We start from the raw sequence: 17,711 nt of genomic DNA, 5'->3' as shown, positions 1-17,711 counted from the left end.
TAATGCTGCAATCAGACGGGTAACAACAATACTCTTGTTGTATGAGAGATTAGTTGTTGTGTTAACATTATAGTTGATACACCACACTAAATATTTCAACAAAAAACACCATCCTACTATTCATAATGAAAGGAAACTTTAAACTATTACTCCCTAAATATCTTGGTTTAAGTCTCAAATCACTGGCTTACACTGCCATGAGGAATTGTAGCTTTCTCAAAAATATACACAGATATTTAAACATTTACACCAGTTATGACATACTTTACAGAAGTAGAACCAGACAGCATTGTGAATGCAAAATAAATGTTTATAATATAAAGCATCTTAAGACATTTTGTAAGGGTTACAGAGGATTTCTGCAGGTTAACAATGATTGGATTCATTGCTAGTCTTGAACATGTCTTCACTGCTGTTCTCAATACTGCTGCTCGCCCTCAATCAGGGTTACTTTGTCTGAAAGTTCATCAAGTGGACAGGCTGTCAAGGAAATATAATTAAAAAATTGTACTTGAAATCTTGAAAACTTAAACTATAGATTAAAATGTCATGTATACTCATTAATAAAAGTATTAATAAGACAAAACGACTGTAGCAGCCAGCAACTCAAGCTAGTGCAAATGTGTTGTGTCCCGTCAATTATGTTAAGTTTTGTCATGTTAGTTTAGTTTATGTTCCACTTCCTGTTTTATGTTGTACTCACCTTGTCTCATTCCAGGTCCCTTTACTTCCTGCTCTGGTTCCTTTTCCCGCCATCATCAGTGTCTGCCCCGCCCCTGATTGTTTCTACCTGTGCCCACTTACCTCATGTATATATTGTCCTGTCTCCCCTTGTTAGTTGTCGGTTCGTCTTGTTCATTGCTCCAAGAAGTAAGATCTAAGCCATTGTTTAATGAAAGCCAGTGTTTTGCCTTTTACCATCCACGAGAGCGCTTTACGTTTGTCAGTTTGTTCATTCCTCTAAAAGAGTGATTTTGTTTATTTGCAAGTAAAGACTATTTTTTCTTCAAAAACCTTTTTGTCTCTGGGTCGTGCATTTGAGTCCTCCAAGCTATTGAGTCAAGGTTCCTAACAAAATGTCTAACATTTCAAGAGGCACACAGCATTTTCTTTCACATAATATTCACAATTTCAAAAATGTGATTCTTCAAAGCCTTTCATGCAAAAGGATATGTTTTCTGCTCAGCTCCTGAATGGTGGACTGCACTTTTTTCTGGAACAAAATCTGAGCTTCACACATGCAGGCATCTTGAGTTATCTCACCTCTCATTTCCTCTGCAAGCATGAGAAAACAATATGGAGAAGGTCAAAGCATGCGAGAGGTGTTTCACAATGTTCAGTGTAGTTTCTTTGGTATACTCCAGAGCTCTAGAACAACAAGGTTTTTACTTTTGTGAATTTGCTTTTGTGCATGAGATTATTTAAAGAACATTTTTATTCAATCAAGATAATCACAACCTGGGAGTGCATAGGGTTAGAGAGGAAACATGTTAATAATCATTTAAAGTATATACTTTAAATCACAACAGACAATATGCAAATCAATTACAACTGTTTTTCAGTCTCTCATTCCTCAAATCAAGAGCACAGCACACTTATGTCTTATTAACTGTGTTGTTAATGACTGGATCAGTAGAAGTAGTGCTTATCGTTGGACAGTGGCTTTAGTTGCAGTCAACTGCAGACGTCTCCATAGCTAAAGAATGTAAAAAGACAGACACAAGATGTATACAAACTATTTAAATCCAAGTTCATGCAATATAATAAAACATATAAAGCCCCCTATTAGTGCTATAGGCTTGACCAATTTCCTACCTCAAGCTGTGCAGTGAAATGTACATGTGTGAGCATAGACGATTGGTATGAGCTTGTAAAGGACTATATCGGGTCTGCACAAATTGTCAGCGATTTTTGTAAGTTTGTTTACAGGTTTAGAGACTTATGGCCATACAAGGTAAACTCTTAATGTGAACATGGTTGCAAAATTGCTAGACACCAGTGTTCACCTCCCCAACATGTGAAATGTATAACCACACCTCAGGGCTGTTTGTTGTACCACTTTAAGAAATGTCTGATTGGACTGCTTCTTCCCTCTAATTTCTCTAACCAGCTCTGTTCATTATTGGTAGATGTTTTTCAAGTGAAGACCAAAGTAGAAAATGTCCGTGTTCACAGACTAGCATCCGCAAAAGGATAGGCCGATTTCAGTAATACTAGTGGGAAAATAGTCAAGCCTATAGAGCTTTTAGGAGGGCAAATTCTGGTTGAAATATGACACAATATCAAATAAATAAATTTTGGATGTATAGCAATTGAAAAAGAAATGACTCCAACCTCACCCTCTCACCTTAAATTGTCTTGCATAGTTCAGGGTGGCTCTTGTCAAGTCAAGCACATGGTCCAACCCATCTTTAATAAAGCCTTCAGGTTTTATACCGATTTCAAGGAGCCCACAGCAAGCTGTTGACACTGGGGACTCCAAACTAAGTCCAGGTACGCCAAACTTTATGGCGTATTGGTGCCATATTGGCAAATGTTCTCATGCCAAGCTCAACACTAGCTACACAAGACAGCTTACAAGGCAATAGACAGGTGGGTGAAACATTATTCAAAATAGATCTAATCCAAGTAATGGGAAATCTGTTGAATGGTTTAAATACACAGACAGCATTATATTGTATGTTCAACAGTGAATCCAGGTTCTTACGTGAGCATGTTTTCTGGTCAGAATTCAATACGTATCCCACTTCACACTTGCAGTTGTAAGAGGAACCATTGTTGATGCAGATCTGCTGGCAGTCATGCCCCTGAGCACATGCATCTGAACCTGGAAAGAGACATTCCCATTCAAGTTAGGTTGTGGTGTTGTGCAGAAACAGTCTTTAGAGCTACTATGGAATAATGTCAATCATCTTGAGGTATTGGACCAATGTTTAGGGAAAATGAAAACGTTTCTTACGTGAGCATGTTTTCTGATCCATGTTCAAGATGTACCCAACCCGACACTTGCAGATGTTAGAGTTCCCATTTTTGGCACAAATGTGCTGGCAATTGTGTCCCTGGGGACATGCATCCGAAGATGAACCTGAAAAGAGAAGCTCACACCTCAGTTTTATAACAACAATCACTTAGCTGTTTGAAGATCATTTGGTCACAGTTCCCTTCAAAAGAAATGGATGCATCAGCCATGTGACCAATAATTTACAACATTCCCAGTGTCAATATCTCAGGATTTTAAAAGCTAACCTTAAAACTGCAAACAGATAGCCGTGGTGCACTTGAGCAAGGCACCGGACAACCCCCCCACCCCCATTGCTGTACAATAGCTGCTCATTGCTCCTAGTACTAGACTCCTGGTCCTAGGATGGGTTAAAAGCAGAACACACATTTCACTGTGTGTGCTGTGTGCTCTGCATGTGTGACCATTAAAGAGGGGTTCATTCCTCCCAATTTGATTCTATTCTACAAGAATTGAAAACTGCAAACCTGCAGAAAATAACATTCTAGGGAAATCTAAAACACTGTGGCAAAAACATCATGTCTTTTATAAAGGTCAGAGTTCTTACGTGAGCATGTTTTCTGGTCTGCGTTCAACACATATCCCATTCGACACTTGCAGACAAACGAGTCATCAGTGCTGACACACATATGTTGGCAGTCATGTCCCTGGGCACATGTGTCTGAACCTGAAATGAAACACTTAGACATCTTAATGGGCTCAATTTACATGAATCAAGGAGCCATTAGAAAGCAATGGAATCTAGGATGGGTCAGAATAATAAACTCTATACAGTCCATCAACTTGTAAAACTTAAGTCTGGGTTTCTTACGTGAGCATGTTTTCTTGTCTGGATTCAAGACATATCCCACCCGACACATGCAGATATATGACTTATCACTGTTTACACATAAGTGCTGGCAATCATGACCATTAGCACATGGATCAGAACCTGAAAAGAGACATATCGCAGACATGTGATATGACAGCTCAGATAATCATTCAAGAAGGCCTTTGACAGTTGACCCTTTATGTCTAAAGATGGTTTCAATTGATGGTCTCCCTAGACCTGATCTGTGCTTCATTAGCTCTTGCTGCTAAAAGCCAATAACCCAAATGAATAAAGTATTGCGATGTACTAAGAAGAACTTTAAAGGGAACATGACACATTGTACGTGAGCAAGCACTTGAAATTCAACCCTAACCCTAACCCTTACCCTAACTCTTTCACTGGTTAGCAATGGTGGTTGTTTCTGGCAAACACCATTAGCATATACTACATTTCAACCCTACAGACAATGGCTTCTGCAATATTTAGTCATGCACCTAAATAATGGATTATAAGGGGAAATTGAAACAAAGCACCACAACATGCATTTCAAATGTTAAAGTTAAATTCAAGTTCTTACGTGAGCACGTTTTCTGGTCCCCATTCAAAACATATCCATCATGACATGTGCAAAGGTGAGAATCACCATTTTTGACACAAATATGCTGGCAGTCATGTCCCTGGGCACATGTATTCAAACCTGAGAAGAAAGCTAACAGCTAACAAACATAGCCTGCAAAGTCTTACACTGTCTGCTGTGGTGTCTTAGATGGATCAACAGGTTTTAAACAGGTTCCACTGGGGTTTTTCTCTGGATCATTCTGACTTTATAAGCATTTACATTTATGCAATGTGTAATAATCCATAGTTACTGAATTAAGTCAGACATATCTCAAGGTCCTCTTTCTACATGAGCATATTTACTATTATGCAAGTCATGTCAAAGACAGTTTAAAATTAAAATTCAAGTTCTTACGTGAGCAGGTGTTCTGGTCTGCGTTCAACACATATCCCTCATGACACATGCAATAGTGAGAATCGCCATTTTTCAAACAAATATGTTGGCACTCATGTCCCTGGGTACATGCATCAGAACCTGAAAAGAGACACCTACACAGCTCACATCAACAGCAAACCTCCTTGGTAAAGCTTACAATTGGCCAACATTTAAAACAGATATCTATCAAGTCCATGGCAAAAAGATGTATGCCTTTTCTGCATTTAATCTAAAGCATATACAATAATAACAAAAAGGTTGTAGTCGACCACGGTCAAGGACATGCATATCAAGTCAAAAATCACAAGTTCTTACGTAAGCATGTTTTCTGATCTGCATTCAACACGTATCCCTCTTGACATTTGCAGATGTACGATGAACCATTGTTAATGCAAATATGTTGGCAGTCATGTCCTTGGGTACAACTATCTAAACCTGAAAAGACACACTCAAAAGTTGTAAATGACTTCATTAAATTATAGCCACCTCCAAGTACATAGTGGGGCTTTTAAAGTGGCACCAATCGATTTACAGTTTGGGGTGCATCAGTTTCTCAAGTCTCCAAACTTTCTGCCCATTCAAAAAGTATTCAAACTTGACTTCCTTGTCATTTGAAACAATCTACAATATCTCATGTACATTTGTCTACAGCACAGTGCTTCAACTTTAAGTTGCTGTCCAAATCAAACTTGGAGAGACACACCAATACTTCAAGCATGTTTCACCTACATCAAGGTAGATCCAAGACACTGCCCCCTGACATGTGATAACATTATTTGGTAAGAATGAGGTTCTTACGTGAGCAAGTTTTTTGGTCTGCATTCAACAAATATCCCTCACGACACTTGCAAATGTAGGAATCACCATTTGTCTCACAAGTAGGCTGGCAGTCATGTCCCTGGTCACATGTATCAGGAAAAGCCAACCAGTTGACTGCAACTAAAGCCAATGTCCAACGATAAGCACTACTTCTACTGATCCAGTCATTAACAACACAGTTAATAAGACATAAGTGTGCTGTGCTCTTGATTTAAGGAATGAGAGACTGAAAAACAGTTGTAATTGATTTGCATATTGTCTGTTGTGATTTTCTTTTACGTCTTATATGTGTGAGTATATACTTCAAATGATTATTAACATGTTTTCTCTCTAACCCTATGCACTCCCATTGCTCCCCGGGCGCTGTACAATAGCTGCCCACTGCTCCTAGTACTAGACTCCTGGTCCTAGGATGGGTTAACAGCAGAGAACACATGTCACTGTGTGTGCTGTGTGCTCTGCATGTGAGACCATTAAAGAGGGGTTCATCCCTCCCAATTTGATTCTATTCTACAAGAATTGAAAACTGCCACAACAGCTCTGATGAACCTTGTTTTTGAAGCTTCAAGGCGTTGTGTGGATTATTTGAGATGCTGGATCACACCACAGACAAATAAGCATATTGAAACAAATCAGGTGCTTACGTGAGCATGTCTTCTGGTCTGCATTCAATACATAATCCACATGACATTTGCAGATATACGAGCCATCACTGTTGACACAAATCTGTTGGCAATCATGTCCCTGGGAACATGTATCTGATCCTGAAAAGAAACACTTCCACATCTTACTTAGCTGAACATTAGTCAAGAAGGTCTTGACTTTAGAATTCCATGATGGGAAGAGTGTGTTCCCATTGAGCTAGCTGCCCTTTATGTATCAACACTTACAAGAGGTGATATGAAATGTGTCTGACCATGTACAAAGTAGAAAATAACATTCTAGGGAAATCTAAAACACTGTGGCAAAAACATCATGTCTTTTATAAAGGTCAGAGTTCTTACGTGAGCATGTTTTCTGGTCTGCGTTCAACACATATCCCATTCGACACTTGCAGACAAACGAGTCATCAGTGCTGACACACATATGTTGGCAGTCATGTCCCTGGGCACATGTGTCTGAACCTAAAATGAAACACTTAGACATCTTAATGGGCTCAATTTACATGAATCAAGGAGCCATTAGAAAGCAATGGAATCTAGGATGGGTCAGAATAATAAACTCTATACAGTCCATCAACTTGTAAAACTTAAGTCTGGGTTTCTTACGTGAGCATGTTTTCTTGTCTGGATTCAAGACATATCCCACCCGACACATGCAGATATATGACTTATCACTGTTTACACATAAGTGCTGGCAATCATGACCATTAGCACATGGATCAGAACCTGAAAAGAGACATATCGCAGACATGTGATATGACAGCTCAGATAATCATTCAAGAAGGCCTTTGACAGTTGACCCTTTATGTCTAAAGATGGTTTCAATTGATGGTCTCCCTAGACCTGATCTGTGCTTCATTAGCTCTTGCTGCTAAAAGCCAATAACCCAAATGAATAAAGTATTGCGATGTACTAAGAAGAACTTTAAAGGGAACATGACACATTGTACGTGAGCAAGCACTTGAAATTCAACCCTAACCCTAACCCTTAACCTAACTCTTTCACTGGTTAGCAATGGTGGTTGTTTCTGGCAAACACCATTAGCATATACTACATTTCAACCCTACAGACAATGGCTTCTGCAATATTTAGTCATGCACCTAAATAATGGATTATAAGGGGAAATTGAAACAAAGCACCACAACATGCATTTCAAATGTTAAAGTTAAATTCAAGTTCTTACGTGAGCACGTTTTCTGGTCCCCATTCAAAACATATCCATCATGACATGTGCAAAGGTGAGAATCACCATTTTTGACACAAATATGCTGGCAGTCATGTCCCTGGGCACATGTATTCAAACCTGAGAAGAAAACTAACAGCTAACAAACATAGCTTGCAAAGTCTTACACTGTCTGCTGTGGTGTCTTAGATGGATCAACAGGTTTTAAACAGGTTCCACTGGGGTTTTTCTCTGGATCATTCTGACTTTATAAGCATTTACATTTATGCAATGTGTAATAATCCATAGTTACTGAATTAAGTCAGACATATCTCAAGGTCCTCTTTCTACATGAACATATTTACTATTATGCAAGTCATGTCAAAGACAGTTTAAAATTAAAATTCAAGTTCTTACGTGAGCAGGTGTTCTGGTCTGCGTTCAACACATATCCCTCATGACACATGCAATAGTGAGAATCGCCATTTTTCAAACAAATATGTTGGCACTCATGTCCCTGGGTACATGCATTAGAACCTGAAAAGAGACACCTACACAGCTCACATCAACAGCAAACCTCCTTGGTAAAGCTTACAATTGGCCAACATTTAAAACAGATATCTATCAAGTCCATGGCAAAAAGATGTATGCCTTTTCTGCATTTAATCTAAAGCATATACAATAATAACAAAAAGGTTGTAGTCGACCACGGTCAAGGACATGCATATCAAGTCAAAAATCACAAGTTCTTACGTAAGCATGTTTTCTGATCTGCATTCAACACGTATCCCTCTTGACATTTGCAGATGTACGATGAACCATTGTTAATGCAAATATGTTGGCAGTCATGTCCTTGGGTACAACTATCTAAACCTGAAAAGACACACTCAAAAGTTGTAAATTACTTCATTAAATTATAGCCACCTCCAAGTACATAGTGGGGCTTTTAAAGTGGCACCAATCGATTTACAGTTTGGGGTGCATCAGTTTCTCAAGTCTCCAAACTTTCTGCCCATTCAAAAAGTATTCAAACTTAACTTCCTTGTCATTTGAAACAATCTACAATATCTCATGTACATTTGTCTACAGCACAGTGCTTCAACTTTAAGTTGCTGTCCAAATCAAACTTGGAGAGACACACCAACACTTCAAGCATGTTTCACCTACATCAAGGTAGATCCAAGACACTGCCCCCTGACATGTGATAACATTATTTGGTAAGAATGAGGTTCTTACGTGAGCAAGTTTTTTGGTCTGCATTCAACAAATATCCCTCACGACACTTGCAAATGTAGGAATCACCATTTGTCTCACAAGTATGCTGGCAGTCATGTCCCTGGTCACATGTATCGAAACCTGAAAATAAACTTCCTGAGCTAACGGTTATGCTATCAGGAAAAGCCAGCATTAATAGAAACACAATACAATGGTGTCGCCAAATGCTTTGAACCTTTTCCTGCCTTAAACCAATTATTAATTACCAAGCAAATTAAAACAATTGTTCAAGTTCTCTTCTAAGTGTACTAAGACATGCATATCATAAGGGCCAGGTTCTTACGTGAGCATGTTTTTTGTTCTGCATTTAACTTGTATCCCACTTGACATTTGCAGATGTACGATTCATCATTGTTTTCACAGATGTGCTGGCAATCATGTCCATTTGCACATGGCTCATAACTGAAAAATCATGATATCAGTCCAGGAAAGCCAGTACTGTTGGTACCTCAGTCTGACAATTGTTTCTTCCACTATGTGGTTACACGCTCCACTCCTCTTTCTACATCAATCAGTCTCCCAAGTCTCTTAGGTATTCAGGTGGCGCTCAACAACTTAATGAGAAAATGCTAAGCAGAAATTGTGATATTAATCACAAGTTTGTACAAAGTACCTCCACAACCATAGTTAAATTATGTTTCTATGCAGGGAAAAAAGGCATTTACTATACAATTAATGCTTACAGATGTCGATGTGATATTCCAAATCAATTAAAAGGTGCTTACGTGAACATGTTTTCTGGTCTGCATTCAAAATATATGCCATTTCACATTTGCAGATGTAGGAATCATCAGTGCTGACACAAATGTGTTCGCAGTCATGTCTTTGGGAACATGAATCCATATCTGAAAAGAAAAACTCCCACGTCTGACACAAAACCCTTATTTAGGAAAGCTATTGTAGAGCCTTTGCTTCGTAGTTATAATTGTTACTGTTTACATAAACTAAAGTTTCTCCTGTTTAGTCAAGCTAAGTGGTTCCCACTGTGCCATGTGCCTCACCAGCTACTTTCAGTCATCGGAACAAACAACAGATGCCTGAAATATATTCAGCTTCTAACGTAAGCATGTTTTATATTCTGCATTCAACACATCTTCCCTACGACAGTTGCAAAGCTATGAAGGATCATTGCTGCAGTCATGTCCTTGGGCACATGTATCTAAAGCTAAAAAGAGACTATTCCAAATCTAAACAAGTAAGTCTTACTACATGAGGTACCATGAGTCAGTTCGATTTCAAACATGTCTCATCCCCCTTTAAATTGTCTTTCGCTTTGCTTTGACCACCACATTTTTGACGAGTTTTCAAGGTGTTCTATGTCCTCCATAAGATCCTTAAGTCTTTAATGTTCATTGTTAATGTCAGAAAGAGTTGGTGGCTGTGGAATGGAAGCTGAGTTGTCAACTTTCCAGCCATGAGGTTTATACAACTGCTTACAGCTTATTTTGGATTCTTTTTGGCTCTAAAGTACATACCTTGGCAGCAAGCCTAATTCCAGGTTTAAAACACCTAAAGTTGGTGGAGCTAACCTACTAAACTGTGATATGCAGTCCCTCTGACTGGGAAGAGAAGAGGATCTACTTGTTGTTATTAACTTTTAGAGTATGTACCTCTAGTGAGTGTGTTCACAGCAAAAAGTTCTGTGATAACTGTAATAAATCCAAAAGGAGCTACAAAGCTTATAACTCAGAATTCCAAGGTTCTGTCAAAGTTCTCATATCAGCATTTTACCATTTTCTTTTTTAAATAGAGCAAAAACACAATGAGATTTTGTGACACTGAAACATTAAGACAGATATAAAGATTCTTACGTGCGCATGTTTTCTTGTCCGGGTTCAAGACGTAGCCCTCGCGACACTTGCAGTTGTACGAGTTGCCATTGTTGACACACAGATGTTGGCAATTGTTTCCCTGAGCACATGCATCCAAACCTGAAAAAAAACACTCCAAAGTCTGATTGGCTTATGAAATCAATCATTTTGCTTTATATCTCTGTTAGTCATTTGTTAGTATGTATTAATCATGCATTTTGTTATCTACATAGCTAGATGCAGATTAGCTTGCTTGATCTCTGTGCTCCAAAATACAAGTATAATATATGAATTTCTTGTTGTAAAATCCTGTTATTTGTGAAGAAAGGAAGAGACGTTGTCATGTGTCAATTCCACAATATTTTACTGGCTTTAGACTTTTAGACACCTGACCATCTTTATTTGCATGCATTTCAGACCATGCAAACACAACATCTAGTTGATACAACATGTCGTTATCATTGTTGCATGTCTTTGGTGGTGACGTCTCTTTTGTGGATGCACAGAAGTTGGTCACAGTGAAACACATAGGGTGGCTGAACTTACTCCACAGGTTGAAGGAGAAGTTTGCATACATAGCAGGTAACCTTAGCCGTTACCTTGCTAGTTTGGGTGATACCAAAAGTTATGAGACAAATAAAAGCTGACATTTTTTATCAATTTTTTGTAATATGCTAGCTAGTGGGTTGGGAAATTGATGAAAGAGCTGTTGAGCTATAAATATGGCTATTGCTAGGGCTAAGATTGTGGATGTTTCTATATTTACTTGAGCTGCGTGTCTCAGCTGTAGGGGTTAAGAGACAAAGTAGCCAGTATAGTATAGTATACAAGCACATTTTAAGCTAACTTTAAGCTAAATCATCATCAGCCAATAGCTGATGGGTAAAGAGTTTGCATTTCGGCCCATGCGTTATGCCTCTTTTTCACAATCAATACTACGGTATCCGGAGTGCTTCAAAAACAACTATATTGTCCCATTGCTAACATATACTGAATATTGCTGACAGACATAAGTTAAAAGAAGAAGACTGAAATGTTGTCCTTGTAATAATGTTATCAATGTTGTTTGCCTAGTCCAAAAAGTGTCACTCAACGTTTATGCTAAGCTATGTTAACCGGCTACTCATGTTGAACTGTTACATTTATGAGTGGTATCAATATTCCCTGCATAAAAAGTATTTTCCTAAAATGTCAAACTATTTGTTTAAACAATATTTAATCTTCTTTTTTTGATTAGCATATTTAAAGAAAAAATAATGTGAAAACTTAGGTTGACTGAGAAATGTACTCAAATATTAATGTGTCCATTCAAATACATTCAAAGTAAAATGTAGCGCAAGCTAACTTAGTTTCTGCCTTGCAGGATGAGTGGCCATTAATTTTCTGTCACATTTAGCAAAAGCTAAATTGTGGACCTGTGGTAGCTTAGCATGTCTTCAGGAAACTATGCAGGGCAAATGGCATAAGGCACAAGATGCAGTGCAAATAGCAGCCGTGCTCCACGTGAAGTATAGGCAGCATCATATCAGGTTTCAACCATTTTAAAAGTGTTCAAGGTTGTAGAATTTTCTCTGAATTGGCCGATCAACCAGTGCTCAGAGCTGTGTCTTCTTCTTTAAGTCAGTTAGTACATGACTAATAGATAGGACATGTTAAATGTTCCCTGCACACTTATAATCAACATTTGTTAGTGAACAACCTTTTGTTGTAAACCTAAACACAACAAGCGGCGGTAAATCCCTAGTTACTGCCCTTGTTTGTAAGACTAAAGAAGAAGGCCATTGACTTTAGAATGGAGATTCCCTCTATGGTGCTGCCCATATAATCACAGGTGAAATTTAAAGAACGGATCTGACATACCCTTGTTTCCTTTACCGTCTTTCCTGCCACCTAGTCCATAATCATCAATTAGGTCATCTACTGGAATATCCGCACTCCCATCATTATCATCCTTACCACACAAGGTTTCCCTAAATTTTAAAGTGAGCTTCTCAATGACACCATAGGTCTCCACGTAGAAGACATGGTCATCGTGTGGCTGGCTAGCCATGAGGCGCAGGGACATCATATCGGCTCTGTCTACTCCCACTGCATAGATCTCAATCCCAGATGCCCGAGCTGCAGCTGATATTTCCTCCACCTTATCCTGGGGCCTCCCATCCGTCACGATAATGGCTACTTTGGCGATGTTCGCGGAGCCAGTTCGGGCTCCTGCTTCCACAGTGAAAGCTTTCTCCATGGCAGTCTTGATGGCCAATCCTGTCATGGTGCCTGAAGCGAGAGGCTCAACTTGTGCCAGTGCCTGCTTCATGGCTGGCTTCGAAAAATACGTCTTCAGAAGAAACTCGATCTTCACCGTGCTGGCATAATTGACAAGGCCGACTCGTGTGGCATCTGAGCCGATCGCCATGCTCTCCACCATGTGTTGCAAGAACTCCTTGGCCTTTTCAAACTCAGAAGGGCGTACACTGCGGGAGCTGTCTATAATGAAGACCAGGTCTATAGGACGATTTTTGCAGTTGGAACTTGTTGCTGCAAAAAGAAAGAAAACAAATGCTTTTAAATGTCAAAGCGTGTATTTTCCAACGTATGTGCATTGAAGATACAGTGCTAAAACTCCTAATTTGCGAGAATGGAACAATTATTTTCCAACGACAAAATAACGTAAAAAAACAAAGAAACATACTAGAATATCTTATCACCTAATATGTCAATTTGAAATACTGTCTTCTTAAAAATTCCATCAAAATGTAATACTAACTGATAGTCTTGCAAGTGCTTTAAGGAAACTCAGCAAAGGGAGATATAAATGATGGCATAAGAAGGCACGACAAGGAAATCTTCATTAAAGTATCTGATGTCGCTATTGATCTTTATTCATTTGTTAATTGAAATGGAATGATTTATTGTTGGTATATCCTTCAAGCATAAATGAAAATATTTCAACTTAGTTAAAGTGATAGTAATGCATTTTTTATTATTTGTATTCATATGGTTAGAAAAGGAACTGTTGTTTAACAAACCACTTGGTTATTCAAGGATTACTAGTTATCTGAGCTTACAGACTAATAGAAATCCACTATTTATAAGTCCATAACAGCATTTTAAATGTGCTAAATAATATGTATATACTAGCTGGTATTGTCAGTTTGTTTAAAGGTTTCACACCAAATTTGAATAAATTTGTCCAAAACATGACAAATGCATGGTGAGCAAATGTGAGGGTATAGCACGCATGCACATCAAGATAAAACATAACATCTATAGCACCAACCCACCTCCATTGTCTGCTCCCTGTCTCTCCTGCAGGTAGCTGTTGGCCCCGGCCCGGGCCCCCTGCTGCTGCTGGGACCCTCGTGCTGACTGAGCACCCGGCTGCTGGACCTCTAGGAAACTTTCAGCAGTCGGATCTTCTTCAAATCTCGGTTCAATAGATTTGATCTCTTCAAAGCGCTGATGGACTCTTGGAGAGACCTGCGAGGATACTCGTGGGATTGAAGGACGTATTGAGTGGATCTGCCGGCTGCGTGACCCAAACTGTGTGGAAGTTCCCACAGTTCCAGGCACCAGGAGGAAAATGAAACAAAGCAGTCTCCAGGTTAACGAGGTCATGTTGCCTGCACACAGTTGTGTTCCCTTCGCCTCTGGTCTGGATCTTGATTTATACAGTCGATGTATAAATCTATCTATAAATCTATGATCTAGATGCACCTCTGTCTCTACTTCCACAGCTGACTGCAGTCTATTTATATGATGCTGTACACACTGCCCACAAGGCGTGGGGAATAGTAGGCATTTGGGGGAAGTGAAGGAAGAGGGAGGTCTCAAAGCAGCAGTAATCTCTACAGACATTTTATAATAACCATTACAACTTTAATTACACATAACCTTTCCCAGTATTACACTGGACAGCTAAGTGGTGGAATGTAACTATCAACAGTACAAGAACAGGTAGGCTACATGTCAAAAGTACTATACAATACAATACAATACAAAGGGGCTTTATTGGTCACCACATTTTAAACATAGTATTGCCAAAGCATTCCGCACAAAGCGTTATAACAGAACAAAAACTAAAAAGAAACCCTAAACATAAACTTACCGTACTATCTGCTTTCATTATAAGCCAAATTGAATAAATGTGTTTTCAGCTGCATTTAAATTGTTGACATAAATATTAAGTATAGTATAAAGAGGTTAGCTGGTTAGTCATTGACCTTTCAGTAATAGTTAAATTCAACATTAGTATGAGTTCTGCTAAAACGTTTGTGCTCCTACTTGTGTACAATTATAAAAGCATGCATGAGTATTTTTATAGTGTGGCGTAACTTTACTTTCAATATATTGGTAATTCTACCACTGGTTGTAATCATTTTTCATGAGAAGATATTAATGTTGCATGCATTTAGTGTCTTTCAGAGGTTAAACAGATGCTACAGTATTCCAAACATACAGCATGTTTTCTAATATTTGCTTATAAGTGTTGCAATTGTGACCTCTGCTGACATAATTGAGCTGCATCTTATGTATGAAAAAGCTTTTATTGTTATTATTATTATTATTATTTTGTTGTTAACAAGAAGCATTATTGACCTTTGACAATGCAGAGATAACATTTTCAAGACTGTTAGGACAATAATAAATGTGGATTATAATAATATGTGGACCTAAATACATTTGAAAAAATAAGTAATAATATATTAAATAAAAAGGATTTATATAAAGTATTATCTCAATATTACTCTCGCAGTGGGACCTGAACAAATACCACAGAACTATAAAGACAAACTTGATTAAGTCTAGGGCAGCTGATACTCAGAAAGCATAATCACCATGTAGCATGTTGCCCTCTCTTGGATTCTTTAGCAAACTGCACCACAGTTTGGGTGCGTGACCTAAATAAAAGAGCCATTCCACTATTCAAATAGCAGTCAAATACAGAACCTGTTTTGTCTCGGGTTACGAGTAAACCACCTTGTTGTTGTTATACCAACCTTTTTCTTAGTAAGTATTTTGCATGAAGTTGCAGATTCCATCTGACAATGCAAATAATCCATACTGACGTCCTACAAGACTCAGTTACATTACATCTGTTGTCCAGAAACCCTTTAATAGTCCAGAGAGAGGAACAGTGGACAGCCACACCAGCTCGTACAAAGCGAGATCGCAACTATACTGAACTCTCCTGACCTCAAAGCTGGAGATACCAAAGCATTCCAGAGCTTCGCGCAAAGCGTTGACCTATTAGTAGGTATGCTGACCGTGACGTCGCTGGAGGGACCCAACGGGATGGAAGTGATGTCAACTGGCCATGTCGATCGGCTCCTTAGCAAGCTCCCTAACCATTCAAGGGACGGCTTCGTGGAGCATCTACAGGTTCAAGGTCGCCTTAACACAAACAGCCTAAACCCGTACAACCTCCGCGACCTCTCCAACTGGCTAAGGGGGAAGGCCGAAGCTCAACGACTATCTGAAAGGATGGCACAGCGCCATTGGAGTGAAGGTATACATCCCCCTAAAAGAGACAATCAATTTCCTGCACCAAGGCCTCGCAACCATCAGGTCTCAGTTTACCATGGCTCTGACAAGTCTGAAGCTGAAAACCGTCATCCTTCAGAGACGACTCGGCCAGAGGCTAAGCAGCAGAAATTCAAGAGGATGTGTCTCTTCTGTAAGAGTGATGAGCATTACCTGTCACAGTGTTCAAACATCATCCAGTGCTCTCAGGAGAAGGTTGAAAAATGGATAGTAGACGGCAACCTCAGAGTTCTTCATTGTGTTACTAAGCCAAGTCCACGTGTCTACCTCATCACGCCAAAGAATCGTGCTGTGCTCTCCAACTCCAAGCAAGGAGGGAAGGTCTACCTCAAGGTGGTGCCAGTCATCATCAGCCATGGGCACAAGTCCCTTGACACCTACGCGATCCTGGACGATGGGGCTGAACGAACGATGATACTGCCAGTTGCAGTTCAAAACCTGGGACTCAAAGGGGAAGCTGAGTCTCTCTTTCTGCAGACTATCCGCCAAGATGTGGCCAGCCTCACTGGTGAGTCTGTTGACTTCCATGTGGCCTCTCTGACACAGCCTCTTAAGCAGCATCTCATTACAAGTGCCTTTACAGCGGGTCAGATAGCCTTATCAGAGCAGTCCTACCCTGTGACCGCACTCCAGAAGCGTTATTGCCACCTGAAGGGGCTTCCACTGAAGAACTTTAGTAAAGTTCAGCCGTTACTGCTAATTGGCTCGGATTGCACCCACTTGATCACAGCAACGGAGCCAGTCAGGGTCGGCCCCAAAGGTGGACCCACAGCCATAAATACAGCACTCGGCTGGGCACTTCAGGGTCCAGATGGGCTAACATCTCAGATGACTTCATGCTACTTCACATCTGTCAAGCCAGCAGCAGATGACCTCTACCAACATGTTGAACGTCTCTGGCAGCTTGATGTACTCCCGTTCAAGAGTGAAAGGCTAGTAGTACGGTCCCGATTGGACCAGGAAGCCGTGAGTATCCTGGAAACCCGCACTGAGAGGGTGAAGGTGGGCGACACACTAAGGTATGCTACACCTCTTCCCCGCGTCAAGGACGCTCCACCCTTAATGGCCACTCCTGAAGAAATTATGCCAATGCTTCGCAGCACCGAGTGCAGACTCATTCAAGATCCAGCTAAGGCCAAAGTTCACAAAGCAGAGATCCAAAAGCTCATCGATGGAGGGTGTGTGACTAAGCTTTCTACAGAAGAAGTGGATGAGTCCCACGAATCCTGGTTCATTCCCCATCACCTCGTCCATCACAATGGCAAGGATCATCTAGTCTTTGACTGTTCCTTTACTTACCGTGGTCTCTCACTTAATGAGCAACTCCTTCCTGGTCCAACACTTGGACCATCCCTTCTCGGCGTACTCCTGCGGTTCCGGCAGTATGCTGTCGCCATCAGTGGGGACATTCGAGCAATGTTCCATCAGGTTCGTCTCCTGCCTGAGGACCGGCCACTGCTGAGGTTTGTCTGGAGAAACCTGCAAAGGGAGGAGAAACCTGACGTGTACCAATGGCAGGTTTTGCCATTCGGCACAACAAGCAGCCCCTGCTGCGCAATGTTTGCGCTGCAAAAGCATGTCAAAGACCATGCAAAGGGAAATGAGGACGTACTGCAGTCA

At 40.0% G+C, this 17,711-nt stretch overlaps 1 protein-coding gene across 1 annotated transcript; it reads right to left on the bottom strand.

The window, feature by feature from the left end:
* Nucleotides 1-418: 418 nt before the first annotated feature.
* On the bottom strand, nt 419-14,165 carry LOC117467458 (matrilin-3-like). Its single transcript, XM_034111096.1, has 8 exons — nt 13,832-14,165; nt 12,510-13,085; nt 10,554-10,673; nt 6,648-6,767; nt 2,960-3,085; nt 2,708-2,827; nt 1,174-1,275; nt 419-471 (listed from the first exon to the last, which is right to left on the bottom strand). The coding sequence occupies exons 1-8, from the start codon at nt 14,163-14,165 to the stop codon at nt 419-421; spliced, it is 1,551 nt and encodes a 516-aa protein (XP_033966987.1).
* Nucleotides 14,166-17,711: the final 3,546 nt, after the last annotated feature.

This window comes from Pseudochaenichthys georgianus, chromosome 22 (assembly GCF_902827115.2).
Source record: "Pseudochaenichthys georgianus chromosome 22, fPseGeo1.2, whole genome shotgun sequence".
NCBI lineage: Eukaryota > Metazoa > Chordata > Actinopteri > Perciformes > Channichthyidae > Pseudochaenichthys > Pseudochaenichthys georgianus.
This window is presented reverse-complemented; position numbering and strand designations above follow the sequence as displayed.